The sequence below is a fragment of the Ctenocephalides felis genome, unplaced genomic scaffold (genome assembly GCF_003426905.1).
Source record: "Ctenocephalides felis isolate EL2017-DRISC unplaced genomic scaffold, ASM342690v1 CF-g0.4_SCAFFOLD_00845, whole genome shotgun sequence".
Lineage (NCBI taxonomy): Eukaryota > Metazoa > Arthropoda > Insecta > Siphonaptera > Pulicidae > Ctenocephalides > Ctenocephalides felis.
The window spans coordinates 82,752,558-82,769,056 of record NW_020536999.1 but is presented as its reverse complement, the minus strand read 5'-3'; the positions used below and the strand labels follow the sequence as shown (position 1 = coordinate 82,769,056).

General features: G+C 30.8%; 1 protein-coding gene across 1 annotated transcript; it reads left to right on the top strand.

Moving 5' to 3' along the window:
• Positions 1-1,966: 1,966 nt before the first annotated feature.
• LOC113391067 (receptor-type tyrosine-protein phosphatase C-like) lies at positions 1,967-12,499 on the top strand. Its single transcript, XM_026627041.1, has 21 exons — positions 1,967-2,342; positions 4,233-4,276; positions 4,354-4,543; positions 4,602-4,831; positions 4,920-4,989; positions 6,221-6,396; positions 6,464-6,672; positions 8,226-8,388; positions 8,454-8,605; positions 8,930-9,146; positions 10,182-10,269; positions 10,333-10,409; positions 10,474-10,608; positions 10,675-10,821; positions 10,889-11,016; positions 11,081-11,216; positions 11,278-11,515; positions 11,572-11,786; positions 11,841-12,151; positions 12,222-12,357; positions 12,425-12,499. Exons 1-21 carry the CDS (start codon positions 1,967-1,969, stop codon positions 12,497-12,499), a joined length of 3,513 nt encoding a protein of 1,170 aa, XP_026482826.1.
• Positions 12,500-16,499: the final 4,000 nt, after the last annotated feature.

Genomic DNA, 16,499 nt, shown 5'->3' with positions numbered 1-16,499 from the left:
CAATGACAAACCGATCATGTCATGTTTGAAGTATGACTTGAATTACATTACTGTTTTTAAATATTACACATATTTTTAATGCTATTGTAAATACATATATAATTTATAATTTTTTATTATATAATGTGTATAATGGTTGACACTAATAAATGTTCGCATCACGAGTGTTGCCATATCACTAATAAACATTATTCAAAATTGTTATATGATGTATTTATTTTTACTGAAATTCCATCTTGTACAGTAGCAAATAACTTCAATCGCGTGTGAACCTTACACGCACTCTTTTTTTAGAACCACTCAAATCGGTTGATCCTTGTTCTCGAAATCCTCGACGACAAATTGTATCCGCACATATCTACACACAAACATACATCCATTTTTTCTAACGTATGCCAGAGGGCTTTAAGACGTAAAGATAAATAAACATTTTCAGTTTCGATTTTTTTGCTATTACTATAACTTACCCTACGGGAAGTCAAAGGGTGCGCGAAGGTTCACACGCGATTGAAGTAAAACTTATTTGCTACTGTACGGGATGTACAGTAATAATTGTGTTTGAAGAACTTCATGTAATTAAAATTAACATACATTCATTGACTGCTTGTATTTTTTTACCTTTTCGCTGGCGATATAATCTCATTCCTTGAATAGCTGTAATATCTGTCTTGCCTAAAAAATATTTTCCATTCTAATAACTTCAAAGATTTATAGAAACTACGAAAAATATAGAAATAATTTCTAATCAATAAACTTACGTTTAGTACACGACACAAATGTTTAATTTGTTTCATTATTTTCAAGGAACAGGGTAAAATATTCTGAATCAGGCATTTTTCATTAAATCAAGATTTGTACTAATATGTAACATTAAAATGTTTATTTATATATGCCGATTTCCTTGTTGATATCGGTACGCACACAACGTTGATGCCGGTACGCATACAACAACAGATCTCTATTCACATACACGACGACTAATCACAATCGACCCGTATTGAAATCATCTCATCGAGAGCGAATGACGAATCATTCGACTGGGCCGAAACGCGCTTCCATTGCATTTGTACGAATTTACACCCTAGTCGCGCCTAAAGAACTTTTACTTCACAAATATTTTGGAATTTTGATCTAATATTCTTACAATATTTTAATTTATAGCCACAATAATTTGGACAAACAAAGTGGAACAATCAGGATATTTATTTGAGAATGATTTAAACCTACAAGTGAAAAATGGCAAAGTTTGTCTGAAGATTACAATGGCCCTTTGCTCGGCATGCAGTTTTCAGTTGCATCTGCAAAATCAGCAAGGAAATATAATTTCTTCAAACACAATCCATGGCGATGAAGTATTAACTATTATATGAATTATTTTTAATTGCAAACTAATAGAATTATACTTTCAGAGTTGTGCTGAATTACTAGACATGAGAGAAAAAGTTATATATTTCAATATACCTAGTTGGCAATCGACAGGGAAGTATAAACTGAAATTTAGTACAATTTCAAACAGTAATATATATCGTTTTTGGGCAATAAGTGGTGTTAGAAATTGCAACATAGGTTATTATATCATTTTTAATTACTTCAAGTACATTTTATTGCTTTTAATATATTTCTATTATTGTTGTTGTAGATGAATCTAAGATTTTACTTTTCAATGGCGGCAAGTATACAACTCAAACACAGTGTCGACTACTAAACCATAATGCAATGCATTATTTATTAAAAAATAATTTAAAAGAACAATTGACAAGAAATGGACCACTAAATTGTTCTGACTGGTTTCATTCGACAAAAAATTGCGAAGGAGTTATACTCACCACATTAGATGGAAATCAAAGGAGTTGCATTCCCGGATACAATGGCGATAATTGCAAAAGTAGAGAAAATTTTAATAATAATATTTTGATTTATTGTTTCTTTACTGATTAACAAGAACATTAATATTTTAGCTAAAACGATGGTGAAGCAGAATATTACAGTTGTAGAGCAAAATTATTCAAAAATGAAAATTCGACTCGTATTATTTGAACCTGATGGAAGTTGGGCAGATTACATGACTCTGCAATACCAGGTGTATACAAACATTTCTGCAGTAAATCCTTGGATGAATATCGGACTTCCAGTGCCAATCTCAAAATATATCGAAACCGATATTAATGTACCTTGTAAAATAACAACACAAAGTTTGAGTATCCATAAAAATAATAGGATAGTGATCAGAGTTTTATTGCTTTTGGATGGAATCAGTGAATCTAACAATGATGTACAAGGAACCATTGTAGAATCAACATGTGGCAGTGGAGCTGATGATGAATATAACGTATTAAATCTTAGTTAATAAGTTTTTATTTTTTTCGATTTTCGAGTTTTTATTATTTCTTAATTCTGAATAACTTTTATTCAGTATGAAAGGATAATCCTCCTAAACTATTATTTGGATTTTGATAAATCTTTCTCAAGTTTGTTAAGGGAATTTTTCAGAATTTTTGATTCATAGAAATATAGTTAGATTGCAGAAATAAATGGAAAAAATTACAAAAAAAAACGCTTATCATCGTTTGACTTTGAAAATATTAGAGGCATTGTTTGACATTAAAAACAAATGAAGACCGTCATTTGCCAAACATTTCAATTCGCTTATAGGCTAAGACAATATTTAAATATAGTCTATTTATGATTATGAATAATAAAAATGTAATGTTTACATTATTATCGCCGAAAACCAACTGAGATGTGCCAGAAATTAAAATAATATAAATAAAGTATAAGGTTTGGCTGATGAAGTCTGCTCATGCGTCTGTCAGTGATTGCACATCAACTTAGCCTATAACTCAATTTGACAGATTATTATTTTTTAACTAATGCAGTCGTGTTTTGCCTTACCTTACTAAATCACAATACAAAAAAAATTTACTTATTCAAAAAATGATTTAGAAGTTTCATAAAAAATCAAGTCAATGGAGCGTTTTGGGTCTGAATTTTTGTACTGTGCTCCAATTTGTATGAAATTTTGGAATGAGGTTCATCTTATTCTCAAGTTCTAAAGTGAAAATAAAATAAACTCCACGGGTGAATGACAATCATTTTCAGTGGTTTTATTTGTTCTCAAAATAACGTCAGATATTGATAGAAGAACTAAGAAGATAGAAGAATGAAATACGTTTCATAATGTTTTACAAAAAACAAATACTTTTCACTAGCTACTAAAAATTCGTTTCTTTTTGGCGTTTTTTATCTTTTTTTACTGCAAATATCTACAAAAATATACATTTCAACGAAAATCATGTAACGAACAAAATTATATCTTAATAAATCGGTATTTTGTAACGTGTCCTAGGACCAATATTAAGCTAGATATGGAAAAGCGTTTTTTATTTCGTTTGAGATTGAATTCTTGTATTTGAAGCCATCTAGCGGCGAGGTGTTACATTTTATATATTCCATGAAATTTTATAGTGCTCAAAATAAGCTTTAAAATGAGTACTGTTAAGGGTCTAAAGGGATAAATCACAAAGGCAGATGATGAATTTTGGTGTGATAAATTTGGAAAATCGATGTTTTAGTCGTGAATAAACAAAAAATCATTTACTTATACATCTACATTTACAGGAATGACTGAAAATACTGGATAACCCTTGGCATTTAAATAAATTGAGCTATTGGAAATAAATTTATTCAATAAATTGTAGACTATATTTCTAATATACTATTTTATTGAACATATCTCAATATTTGTTTGTTTGATGGTTTTACGTGGCTGATTTGAATTTCACAGTATAATTAAAGAGTTAGTGTGGGTTAGGAGACTCATCATTTTATTTAAAGCAGTTGTACATTTAAGATCCTATTTTTCAACTGGACCCTATTCCTTCTCTTTCCTATTTGATATTGCGTGACTCACCTAGTTGACCTTGAATAGAGAATTCATACTCCGACGAAGGTATAAGGAACGACTTGTAACGGATAACACATAATGCTAATTTAGATTTCCATATTTTAGATTTTAAATTATAACACACTGATGATGAGACAAACATAGTCTCGAAACGTTTGTAAAATTATTATTTAATACATTAGTGCAAAAAAGAGTGTTGTTTGTTCATATTATTAAATTAAAATATATATGTATATATATATATATATATATATATATATATATATATATATATATATTACATATATACATATGTAACTATGTTAAAATATACATAAACTTGTTTCAGGAATTTTAACACAATCGACAAGAAATGATGTCACAATTTTAATGGTAAGTGAGTTATTTAAATTGCTGAAAATTTTTAAGGATAAATTAATTTATTGTTTATTTTTCAACTATTAAATTAGACTGCCAAAAAGTTAAATTTTTGTCCTCTGGATTATTATTATGGCATCAAGTTGAAAGGGAACAACACATGGGCTACTCGAATCAATGACAACAAATATGCAATTAGAGATTTACAGGCTTATACAAAATACACCATAGAATTCAAATCAAGAACAAAAGACTTTCAAGTAGAATTCATGACTTTAGGAGGTAACTGTATAATTGATTTCCTTATTAGATTAGCAAAACAAACTTGAATATTTTTCAGAACCTGGTCCAGTTTTAAACCTGACTGCATATTCTTTTGATAGTGACAAGGTCTCTTTGAGATGGAGTTCCCCTTTAGAAACCAGAGCAGCAACAATTAAGAAATATTCAATCATGGCATATGATACAAACAATACAACTATGACTACAAAAAATGTGTCTCTATCTGATGCATCTTGTCAAATATGGGATGGATACTTGTGTTCGACAATAGAAAAACTTTATCCTGGTGTTAAAAAAATCGAAATAAAATTTTCATAATCATCAGAAATGTTTAAAACACACGAATTTGTTTTAATGTTGTACTTTTTACTTACAGGTTCGTGCCGTGTCAAAATTATATTATGGCGATCCAAATGTGATAAATGATGTAACACTCAGAGAAAAAGGTATTTTTGAAGTGAAACTTCTTTAGGCGTGACTAGGGTGTAATTCGGTACAAATGCAACGGAAGTGCGTTACGGCAGATAAGATAAGATAAGAGTAGAGTGCCATTTTGAATGACAATTCGTCATTCGCTCTCGATGATATCATTTGTATACGGGTCGATTGTGATTAGTCGTCGCGTATGTGAATAGAGATCTGTAGTTGCATGCGTACCGACATCAACGTTGTATGCGAACCGACATCAACAAGGAAATCGGCATAGATAAATAAACATTTTAAAGTTACATCGTAGTACAAATCTTGATTTAATAAAAAATGCCTGAATCAGAAGAATATTTTACCCTGTCCCCCGTAAATAATTATAATGAAAATAACAAAACAAATGCAGCATTTACGCCGTGTATGAATCATTAGTTTATTGAAATAATTTCTATATTATTTGTGGTTTCTATAAGTCTTTGAAGTTATTCAAATGGAAAATATTTTTTAGGCAGAACAAATATTAAAGCTGTTCAAAGAATGAGATTATATCGCCAGCAAAAAAGTAAAAAAAATACCATCAGTCAATGAATGTATGTTCATTTTAATTACATGAAGTTCTTCAAACACAATTGCATGATGGGTAAAGTTGCAAAAACAATATTTGTTTAGGCGTTGTTTAACATATTCCATTGTTTGTACGAATATTATAAAATTTATTAATCAGCAATTACTTCATTTCTCTAATGAAGGTTTATTTCTAAATGCTAATTACAATGACAAACCGATCAAGTCATATTTGAAGTATGACTTTAATTTCATTATTGTTTTTAAATATTATACATATTTTTAATGCTATTATAAATATATAATTATAATTTATCATTATATAAATGTGTGTAATGGTTGACACTAATAAATGTGTTACCATATTACTAAGAAACATTAATCAAAATTGTTATACGATGTATTTATTTTTACTTAAATGCCATCTTGTACAGTAGCAAATAAGTTTTACTTCAATCGCGTGTGAATCTTACGCGCACTCTTTTTTAACTTCCCGAAGTTATATTTTCTCGAGAAAATTCGGTTCGCTAATTTTTTTGAATCAAATGAGAACTCATCAAAAAAATGTGTATGAGCATGAATGGTTGTATCTATGTGCGGCATTCTGATCTTTCGTCGTTTTTTCAAAAACGGCTGAACCGATGTCAAAAATTTTAGAACCAAGTGCACCATTGAACTTGCGAATAGACACTGATCATCATGACGCAATAGTTTGGGAACATCCTTGGATTCCTGGTGGAAAAATTAAACATTTCCAAATATCATGGACTCTCGAGTCAACTGAATTACTCATTAGTCAGGATAATAGTATATTTAGCGAAAACTTGATAGTATCCGTGGACCAGAAGCAATATAAATTCAAGGTAATTTATTACATCTATGTTATATACATAATAATTAATATTACAGAGTTATTTTATTTTAATTTAGTTGAGAAAAATAGCTTTTGCCAGCACTTACAATGTTAAGGACAGAGCATTCAATTTCCACGAAGGAGATGAGACTAAAGTTATATTAAAGACGCCACTGCCAATTCCGGATTTTAACGGACAATTAGAAGCGACAAGATTGGATGCAAATAGAATAGACATTAATATGCCTCTCAATATAAATAATTTTGCAAATTTGACCAAAAACAGGTAAGATACTAGTAGGGCTTCCAATACCGTACTAAAATTTGAATACCAGTATTCGATATTCGAAATTTGTAACACCGGGATCCCGGTATTATCAATGAAAAATTTACTAGTTAGTCGATATGAATTAGTACTTAGTATAGTGTATTCTACATATATATAAAAATAAGTCGGGTTTTCCTTCCTGACGAAATAACTCCAGAACGCACGAACAGATTTCGACAAATTTGCATTCGTTGGAAAGGTCTCGGGCTCCGCAAGGTTTACAGCTAAGAAAATTAGTGGTGCATGGCATAGTGCCTTAATGCAAATTGTTGGAACTTTATGCACCGTAATTAAAAATTCGAGTAATGACATTAGTGAGAATTATCAGAATTATGCTTAGTTAACTCTTGCCGCAAAGAATAATGATGTACACGCACTTAATTTCACCATTCAATCAAACATTGCTAGCGATTTGGTGACATGCCAATGATTCCGACTGGTCTTCCGTTTGACTTCAAACGATTGCAATTTCCAGTTCGCCTTGCGTTCGCAATAACAAGTCACAAGGCCAATTGCTTAGTGTTTGCGGGATAAATTTCAAATAGATTATTTAGAAAATCATTGTTTTTCACATGGGCAGTTATACGTTGCCTGTTCACGAGTTGGAAAACCATCCGCTTTGTTTGTGTTAACGTCAAAACAAAAAAACAAAAAATGTGGTTTACCAAAGAGTACTTCAATAAAATGGATAATTTGCGGATTCACTTTCATTTACTTGGAGAAGTTCAACTAAAAACACTTCATTTTTGTAATCAAAATAAATTCATTACTATTGTGCAATAAAATCAAATTTTTCTTTTTCAAATATAAAACAAAAATTTTTTTCATCTTTCTCCATCTGGTGGCGAAACGGAGTTCGTCGGGTTTGCTAGTTAGTTTATAAACAAATCATAATTAAACATCAACACTTCACAAAAACTTACAGAAAATTATTGCATTTACTGATTGTCCAATAAATAAACAAAATAATTCTATATGAAAGATTTCTAAAAATCTGCAACGTACGCATAAGAAAGAGGTCATCCACCACCGAGACCAATATTATCATTGATTATTGACTATTTATCACTCGATGATTTGGCTTATAAATTTTGGTTATAATAAAATAATAAATAAAAACGAATGATTGATAGGAAGATATACTAATATAAAGAATTATAACATGTCGGTTGTTTGTTTTGTTTAAAAATCTTTAATAAAGAATTAGATATGAGGACAATGCACGTGGACGACTAATAATTTTTATAAATGGGTTCCTGCCGACATCGACAAGATGTGTCATACTGGGCAGAGCCGACTCGGCAATACACATACACAGTTTGAAAAAGGTGTTTGGTATTGCGTAAGTTGAATTTTTAACAAAATTTTGGTAATTCCGAAATACCGGTATTATTGTATCAATACCGGTATTGAATACCGGACAAAAATCGTCCGGTAATTTGCTGCAAGCCCTAGATGATAGCAATTGCAGCAAATGTTTTCCAGGTATGATTTTTGGATTTCTTTTTCAGTGGTTACTATGTGCTCGTCCGAGAAGTCAAGAGTGAAAATGTTTCTGAAGAAAAAATAAATCATTGTAACCAACAACAGTCTAAATACAATACAATATTTGAAGAGGCTAGAGTTGCTAATAAACCTGATTTCGTTGCGTGGATAGCAAAACGAATGAATATTGTAAAAACTGTTTTTACATAACTTATATTGGATAGATTTTTGGTAGAAATGTATCTTATTTACAGGAAGATATTGCTATGATACATCAGAAGGTGGTGATTGGCACAGGATCGCTGGATGGTGATTTTAGCGATTTTGTATTGCCAGAAGAAACGCATTACAAAATATCTGTTGTCTTTTACAACACTGATGGTGAAAATTATACATATAAAACTTTGTTCAATGAGAAAATTATAAAAATTGAACAAAATTCTTTGTTATGGTACCTACTGCTCTTGCTGATTATACCAATTTTGGCTATAGTCGTTTTCTTGATGTAAGTACAAATAATGAAATGTGATTTTTTTAAGAATAAAATTTTCAATCAACTTTATTATTATGCAATTCATTAAAATTATATTATTTAAAAATATCGTTGATGGTGTTGGATTCGCTGTCATATCAAAGGTATAAACAAAAATTGCTGCTTGAGAATACTTAACAATATCTTGTTTTAATTAAGATATAAAATTAAGATAATTGATGTTGATAATCTAATTAGATACAAACACAAAAAAGCGAATCTTGTTCAGAAAGCAACACACGTAGTAACATTTGAATCTGAGGAAAAACAGAATTTTCATGACTCTTCGCCTCTTATTGATCAGCAAATTGGTTCCGAATCCAAAGAACTTCTTAGTCATCCAGTGAACGAAAAATATTTTGAGGACTACGTCAAACAATCTTTATTGGACGGAATTCTGGACGAGCAGTTCAAGGTTCGAAAGATTTAATAATATTTCTTGTTTGGTTTTTGAAGTAAAACTACTTTAAGCGCGACTAGGGTGTAAATAGGTAATTTGAAGTAAACTACTTTAAGCGCGACTAGGCTGTTCGTCATTCGCTCTCGATGAGATCATTTCTATACGGGTCGATTATTATTAGTCATCGTGTATGTGAATAGAGATATGTCGTTGTATGCGTACCGGTATCAACGTTGTATGCGTACCGATATCAACAAGAAAATCAGCATAGATAAATAAACATTTTAAAGTTACATCGTATTACAAATCTTGATTTAATGTAAAATGCCTGAATCAGAAGAATATTTTACCCTGTTCCATGAAAATAATAAAACAAATTAAACATTTGTGTCGTGTACTAAACGTAAGTTTATTGATTGGAATTTATTTCTATATTATTCGTAGCTTCTATAAATCTTTGAAGTTATTAAAATGAAAAATATTTTTCAAGCAAGACAGATAGTACAGCTGTTCAAAGAATGAGATTAAATCGCCAGCGAAAAAGTAAAAAAAAATATAAGCAGTCAATAAATGTATGTTAATTTTAATTACATGAAGTTCTTCAAATAAAATTACATGATGAGTGAAGTTGCGAAAACAATATTTGTGTGAACAAATATTATAGAATTTATTAATAGGCAATTACTTCATATGAAGGTTAATTTCTAAATGCTAATTACAATGACAAACCGATCATGTCATATTTGAATTATGATTTTAATTACATTATTGTTTTTAAATATTATACATATTTTTAATACTATTAAAAATATATAATTTATAATTTATCATTATATAAATGTGCATAATGTTTGACACTAAAATGTGCGCATCACGAGTGTTACCATATTACTAATAAACATTTTTCAAAAACGTTTTACACTACTTGTACAATAGCAAATAAGTTTTACTACAATCGTGTGCGAACCTTAGGTGCACTCTTTTTGTTTTTAAACAAGGATAGCAATCAAAATTATTTGTATTATTTTCTTAACAATTTTTATATTTCAGATAATTCCAAAAAAGTTCGATTATTCAGTTGCGAATGCACTTAAACCACGAAACAGAGATAAAAACCGATATATTCACACTTTACCATGTAGGTATTGATATTTTTAATAATGATACAATTATCATTGATATTTTATTTATTCCCTTTCAGATGACAAAACAAGAGTAAAACTGAATACACTTCCAAAAGATTCTTGTTCTGATTACATCAACGCGAGTTATATCGATGTGAGCAATATTACAATTGACAATATCTAAAGCAAAAAATGTCTAATATATAAAATTTGTTTAGGGTTTTGAAAGACCCAAGGAATACATTGCAACTCAAGGACCGAAAGAAAACACTGCCTACGACTTCTGGCGAATGATTTTGCAGGAAAAAGTTCCAGTCATTTGCATGTTGACACAATTTCAGGAAAAGAATTTAGTAAGGATGCAAAGTTATATCTTTGTAGTTATTGGTGATTTTCCGTTATATTTATTTTAAATTCAGGAAAAATGCTTCCAATATCGGCCCGAAATAGATAAAACAAGCAAACGATATGGAAAGATCACGATAACCAATGTTGAAATCATGAAAAGCTGCGGTGATTATGTTGTCAGAAAATTGTTGATCAGCTCTGGAGATGAACGATCTTCGGTTAGTAAAAGAAAGGCGAGTTTCATGTTAATTTAAGAATCTAGTAAATATTAATATTAATTTCTAGGTTGTACATCTGCATTATACTGCTTGGCCCGAGTACGAAACAACTCGGTATGCGGATTCTCTTGTTCCATTGTTGGCAGAGTTTCAAAAGGTTTCATCCCAAAATGGTCCAAAAGTGGTTCACTGCAGGTTAAATTTATTTGGATACCCAATATAATTTGCTATAGTTTTTAGTACTTTTTGTATTTTTCAGTGCCGGCGATGGTAGAACTGTTACCTTCATTCTGGCAGATATTTGCATCAAGATGGCACGTGCGACTGGTAAAATAGACGTTCTGCATTATCTGAACCAAATTCGAAAACAAAGAGCAAAACTCGTTAATTCCGAGGTAAAACAGATGCTCAAAATAATTAACGGCTATTTCATCTAATGGCTTTTTTTTAATCCAGGATCTGTACAAATTAGTGCACATGACGGTTCTGGAAACCCTTTTCGGCAAACCGACTGCCATACCGTGTTATCAATTAAAACAAACAATTCACCAGATGAAAATTCTCAATATATTATTTGATCAATGGAAATCTTTAGATCAACTATCATGGAAAGACGATTATATTACGGGAATCAAAGATGAACCAAAACCAAAATATATTGCAAGGCCGGAAAACAGAAACAATATAATTGCTGGTATGTGAATTTCGTGATCATTGCTTGAATTTGCTCCTAAATTACTCTTATTACAGGCAAAAAAGGAAGGGTCGTTATCACGCGAGCGATTTTAGCAAATCCTGATTCGGATTACATAAATGCAGTACTTGTGGATGGATTCAAAACCAAGGAACAGTTCATCGTCACACATTTTCCTTTGGAACAAACTATTGACGACTACTGGAGAATGATCTTTGACAAGAGAGTGAAGATTGTGATCGTATTTAACGAAGTTGATGTAACGGATCCTGTAAGTTAATCAATAAAATAGTCTTCTAACATTTATATTATGTTAATCTTGCAGACAGTGGTCAAGTTCGTACCAACTCGTATCAACCAGGAAATGAAACCATCACCTCGTATTTCTATAAAAACTTTGAATAAGGGCGATAGCGACTTCTACACTGTCTATGATGTACTTGTGAGTAATCACAAGTCACCAGAAACTCATTCAGAGGTCAAGGTGATGCAATGGAAAGGTTGGAAAAGTGATGAAACGTTGCCTTCAGGAGATGCATCTCATGGAGCTAACATCCTTCTCCAATTGTGGGAAGTGGTTAGGGACTGGATTGTAGGGAGCAAACTTAAAAAGAGTCCTATTCTTCTGACATGCTAGTAATATAACAATACAATTCGATGTGGTTTATTACTTAAATATATTTTATCCAATTATTATTATCCTCAGTGATGGAGCAACTGCTTGTGGTCTGTTCGCAGCATTAGTGTTTGTCATCGAAAAAATGGGGATCGATGGCGAATGTGATGTCCCACTCGCCTTAAGGACCATCAGGAAATACAGGAAGGAATTTGTTCGAAAAGAGGTAGGGATATACTTATCCATATCCATTCTACTACAAATAATCCTATACATTTTTATATCTTTTGCAGGAACAGTACGAGTATTTATTGGAAGCTGCTCTCGATTATCTCGACAAGCCCGAAGATAATATAAAATATTTATAGATCCTCAAATTAATCATATAATTGAATAATAGAAAACTATTTTTTATTTGAAAACTTTCATGAGAAGTTCTAATAAGAGAATAATAATTTTTCATTAGAAATATTGTGATTTAGTCATTATTTACATTTTGATTATATAAGAGATATTGCTATGGTTGTAGAAAGAAATTAATTTAAAGAACTAGTGGTGTATGGCATCGTGCCTTAAGGCAAATTGCTGGAACTTCCCGTACCGTAACGAAATGTTCGAGGAATATTAAATGTTTTCAAATAGATTATTATTAACACTGTAACATTGTCTTATATTTATAAGAATTATATAAACTAATGGACCGATTCTGCGCATAACAGAGAAATGTTACGCTACGACCTCCATACATTATGCGAATGAATCATACTGAATGCTGTCAAAATATCATGTATTTGCTGTTCATTCCGGCGTTTTAAGCATAAACTGCAACGCCACTCGTATGTTATCTAAGAGGAATCAGAAACACACACTTATCTAACACCGTTTTTTTGACATTTGTGCGGCTTTTAGGTTATGTTTTGCATGAAAAAACCTGAGAAATTCGCCTGACTGAACACCAACCGCATAACTTTTGTCTATATTACTATGGAAAATTCTTCATAACATGACCTTATCATAACATTGCGGCAGAATCGGTCCCTAAATTGCAAAGTTGAAATTATTTGTTTAAAGTATATTAGAACAGAATTAAAATTAAAATCTGAATTATATTTGAAATACAAAAAATTCAAAAAAAAGAAAAAAAAAATCGAAAAAAATTGAAACAATTTTTTTTTCCAAAAGCAATTATTTTGTTGAAACAAGCAGAAAGTTCTTTGAATCAATCAAATCAGACGCTTACATCTCTCAAAAACTGCAATTTTTTGCACATTTAGCTCTATATCTTCGAAATGGCTGCACCTGCCTTTGTCAGAAACTAATCATCTATTCTCCCAATCATTACAAATTGAATGTTTTTTAGATCATTCAAATGGTATACTCCGTTCTCTCAAAAACTCATTTTGTAATTTATGCACTCTTTGTTCCGTATCTCCGTAACGGCTGGACCTGCCTTTGCCTAAAAACTAACCAGCACATCTCCCTTTCAATAGGAATCGAATGATTTTTGAACCATTCAAATAGATTGATCCGTGCTCCCAAAAACGTGGACAAAAAATTGTACCCATACATACACACTCACACACATACACTTCCATTGTTTCTAAGATAGGCCAAAATGTTCAGAAGGTCTTGAAAAGTAAAAATATACAAAAATTGGCATTTCCCTTACCATTTTCAGAAAAATAACTAGTGGTGTATTTGAAATATTTTGGTAACTTTTTTTAAAGCAATCGCGATACGTTAGCTGCGTAGAAACGAAAAATAGAAGCGTGTGGGCGTTACAGTGTGACGGATAAATATTGGTTCGGAACCCATAGAAATGTGAACAAAATTTGTTATCATTATTAAAATATCTATAAAATGTGATAACTTGATGTGCGTATGTCAAATAAACATTTTTAACCGGCAAATGGCAATATTTTATATTTTTTTAATTGGATCATCGAAAACGCTAAATCTGCCTTTCCAAAAATTTCATCAGTTCTCCATTTTGTCAATACAAATAAAATGTTTTTTGAATTATTCAAATCGGACGCTCCGTTCTCCTAAAAACCGAAATACCATTTTTGACAAAAACTAATCAGCACGTCTCCTTATCAATAGGAATCGAATGTTATTTGAACCATTCAAATCGGTTGATCCGTGCGCCCGAAATCGTCGACGTAAAATTGTATCCGCACACACACACACACACACATGCACACACACATACATCCATTTTCTCTAAGGTATGCCAAAATTTTCAGAAACCTCTGAAACGAAAAGATATATACAAATTTTAATTTTGGATTTTTTTGCGATTACTATAACTTACCCTAAGGAAAGTTAAAAACAATTCAATGAATATCGATTGATTAGATTTTTGCGATCGGCTGAGCCGTTTCTTTAGATTTAGCAGATCCAAAATAAAATATGTATATATTTATATGTATCTGTGAGTGAGTTTAGGTATATAAATATATAAATGTATATATACACCTACATTCCTGTATAAATGAACCGCAATATTTCAACTCAACGGGGGACTAGCAAATATCAAAATTATTTATTATCCGGCCCACGATATATATACATATATACATACATGTATATACATATACAAATGTATATATACATTATGTGTAAGCGAATATAATTGTAATTTATCTGTTTTGCAAAAATTTTCTCGGATATATACGCATGTAATTTGTAAAATGATATATACATATATGCGATATACAATAGTAGATATGAATGATAGACATAATTTTCAAAGTGTCCTATATATCATTGTTATATATATATATATATATATATATATATATATATTCTAGACTAGTTTCCACTTTTATTTATGTCAACACAATTTACCATAATGTTGTGCGAAAGCTTTTTATTCAGGTCGCATTTCCAGGGTTCCGTACCTTAAAACCTTATTCATCGACGAAGGATCGAACTGATTGCCTCATTTTCAAAGGCTAGACACGTATTATAAATAATTAGCAAAATAAAATTGTGGTAGAATGAATCACAAAACTAGTGGTGTATGGCATCGTGTCTTAAGGTAAAGGGTTAGAACTTCCAGCACCGAAAGTTAAAATTTTTGGAAAACTATGAAAATATTAGATTTTTGAGAATTTGAAAACTTCTGAAAACTAGTGGTGCATGGCATCGTGCCTTAAGGCAAATTGCTGGAAATTCCCGTTACTTAACGAAATATTCGAGGAATGATTATTATACTTACCATAAATACTGTAACTTTATTATTCGTATTTTATAGACAAAATATAAAAGCTTATAAATTGGACGACGACATTTATATATGTTTACATGAAAAATAAATTTAAATTTGGATTTAAAATGAAAGACATTGGCTAATTTTTATAAGAACTAGTGGTGCATGGCATCGTGCCTTAAGGCAAATTACAGGAACTTCCCACACCGACAACAAAATTATTTTAAAAAAAACTTCGGAATTTTCTCAAAACTTGAAAGAAGTAGATTTTTGGGAGATTTTGTAAATTAAAAAAAAAATGACTTTTAAAAAATTTGATCTTTTTTTAACTTACCGTAGGGTAAGTTATATTAATCGTAAAGAATAGAAAATGAAATTTTTTGCGTATCCTTACGTTTCAAAGGTTTCTGAACATTTTGGCACACCTCTGAAAAAATGAACGTATGTGTGTGTATGTATGTTCGAATACAAATTTCGTCCAGAAGCTCGAGTGCAAGGATCAACCGATTTGAATGATTCAAAAAACATTCAATTCGGAGCATTCGGAGCAACATTTTTCTGTATTGACGAAATGGAGAACTGGTCAAAATTTTGGGAAGGCAGGACTAGTGGTTCTGGAGATTCAATGAAAAGAGTAGAAAATATAGCCCGTTGAGGGTCAAAAATGATCATTAGACATACGCACATCAAATTATTAGATATTTTACAGAGTTTTTTAATAATAAGTATGAATTTTGATTATATTTACATAGGTTCCATACCCATGTTTATCAGTTAGATTGCAACACGTCGTTTACGCGCTTCGATATTTTGTCTTTAAAACAGCTACGCAGCGAGATTGCTTTTAAAAAAAGTTCAAAAATTTCGAAAAATGTAAAAAAATAAAAATTTTTGAAAAAAAATTTTTTTTTTACATACTCAAAAATCTAATTTTTTCAAAAAGGTCTAAAATTTTCAAGAAATTTTAAAGCTTTTCAAAATATTTTTAACTTCACTTAGGGTAAGTTATAGTAATCGCAAAAAAATCGAACATGAAAATTTTTATATATCTTTACGTTTCAAAGGTTTCTGAATATTTTGGCATACCTTAGAAAAAATGGATGTATGTGTGTATGTGTGTGTGTGAGTGCGTGTGTGCATGTGTGTTCGGATAC

Excerpts from the sequence above, each read along its gene's own strand:
- LOC113391067 (XM_026627041.1), top strand. The coding sequence starts at position 1,967 with ATGGTGAAGCAGAATATTACAGTTGTAGAGCAAAATTATTCAAAAATG. Across the intron at positions 11,787-11,840 it reads AAGTTGATGTAACGGATCCT|ACAGTGGTCAAGTTCGTACC; the intron begins GTAAGTTAATCA and ends TTAATCTTGCAG. Across the intron at positions 12,152-12,221 it reads CCTATTCTTCTGACATGCTA|TGATGGAGCAACTGCTTGTG; the intron begins GTAATATAACAA and ends TATTATCCTCAG.